The sequence below is a fragment of the Opisthorchis viverrini genome (genome assembly GCF_000715545.1).
Source record: "Opisthorchis viverrini unplaced genomic scaffold opera_v5_6905, whole genome shotgun sequence".
Taxonomy (NCBI): Eukaryota; Metazoa; Platyhelminthes; class Trematoda; order Opisthorchiida; family Opisthorchiidae; genus Opisthorchis; species Opisthorchis viverrini.
Window position 1 is genome coordinate 1 of NW_008760192.1, and position 700 is coordinate 700.

The 700-nt window shown below is 52.3% G+C and overlaps 1 protein-coding gene across 1 annotated transcript; it reads left to right on the plus strand.

The window, feature by feature from the left end:
- Positions 1-280: 280 nt before the first annotated feature.
- T265_16186 (hypothetical protein) lies at positions 281-592 on the plus strand (the record flags this gene model as incomplete). Its single annotated transcript, XM_009179736.1, has 1 exon — positions 281-592. A coding segment is annotated over one exon (291 nt), but the record flags the coding sequence as incomplete, so codon positions are not given.
- Between the last annotated feature and the right edge of the window lie 108 nt (positions 593-700).

The following is a 700-nucleotide window of genomic DNA, read 5'->3' on the forward strand; positions in this document are numbered from 1 at the left end:
CACGGTTGCCACTGGTTGGCCACTGAACAACGTGAAGACAGGCCTTTCAACATAGCTTCTCTCTTGATATAACAATGCTTATCGGGTCCACAAAAACTCCTCTACCGCCTACTACCGGTTTTGATCTTACTGGAGCTCGTCCGTGAGGTGCAGTCCTGAGGGACCTCCTCCACAACTTTACTTGGCACACTTTCTGGAAAGGAGAAATAATGGATCCTCAGAGGATCGCGGAATCCCTTTGCATATAAGTCCCTTAAACTTCAGCTGCTTTTTTGCTTAGGTACTTACCGATTTGACTGTCATGCCTGGTCATGAGCTCCGAATAGACGCTGGTGTTCGCCTGGAGTTTGCCCCCCATGTTGGGATTCTGGTTTTGGGACGCCTGATTGCTCGCGGATTTCGAGAACAACCAATCCAGTTCGCGGCAATCCCCGTGGACCCAATGCCCGTAAGCGACAGCAACGGCAGAACCGGAAGTCACGTGTCAAAAGCCCAAAGGCCGAATGTGGTTGGTCGTGCGCCGGAGAAACCTCACCAGGCTGGCCGAATCGGACTGTCGACTGAACACCTGCGGCTGATTGGTGGAGATCGGGTTGGTTCAACTTTATGTCCACCTGCTTACCCGTGTGTCCTCCTCCTTCTGTCTGTCTCTCTATCTCTCTGCCCGCCTGTCTACCTCCCATTTGTCTGCTATCTGTCT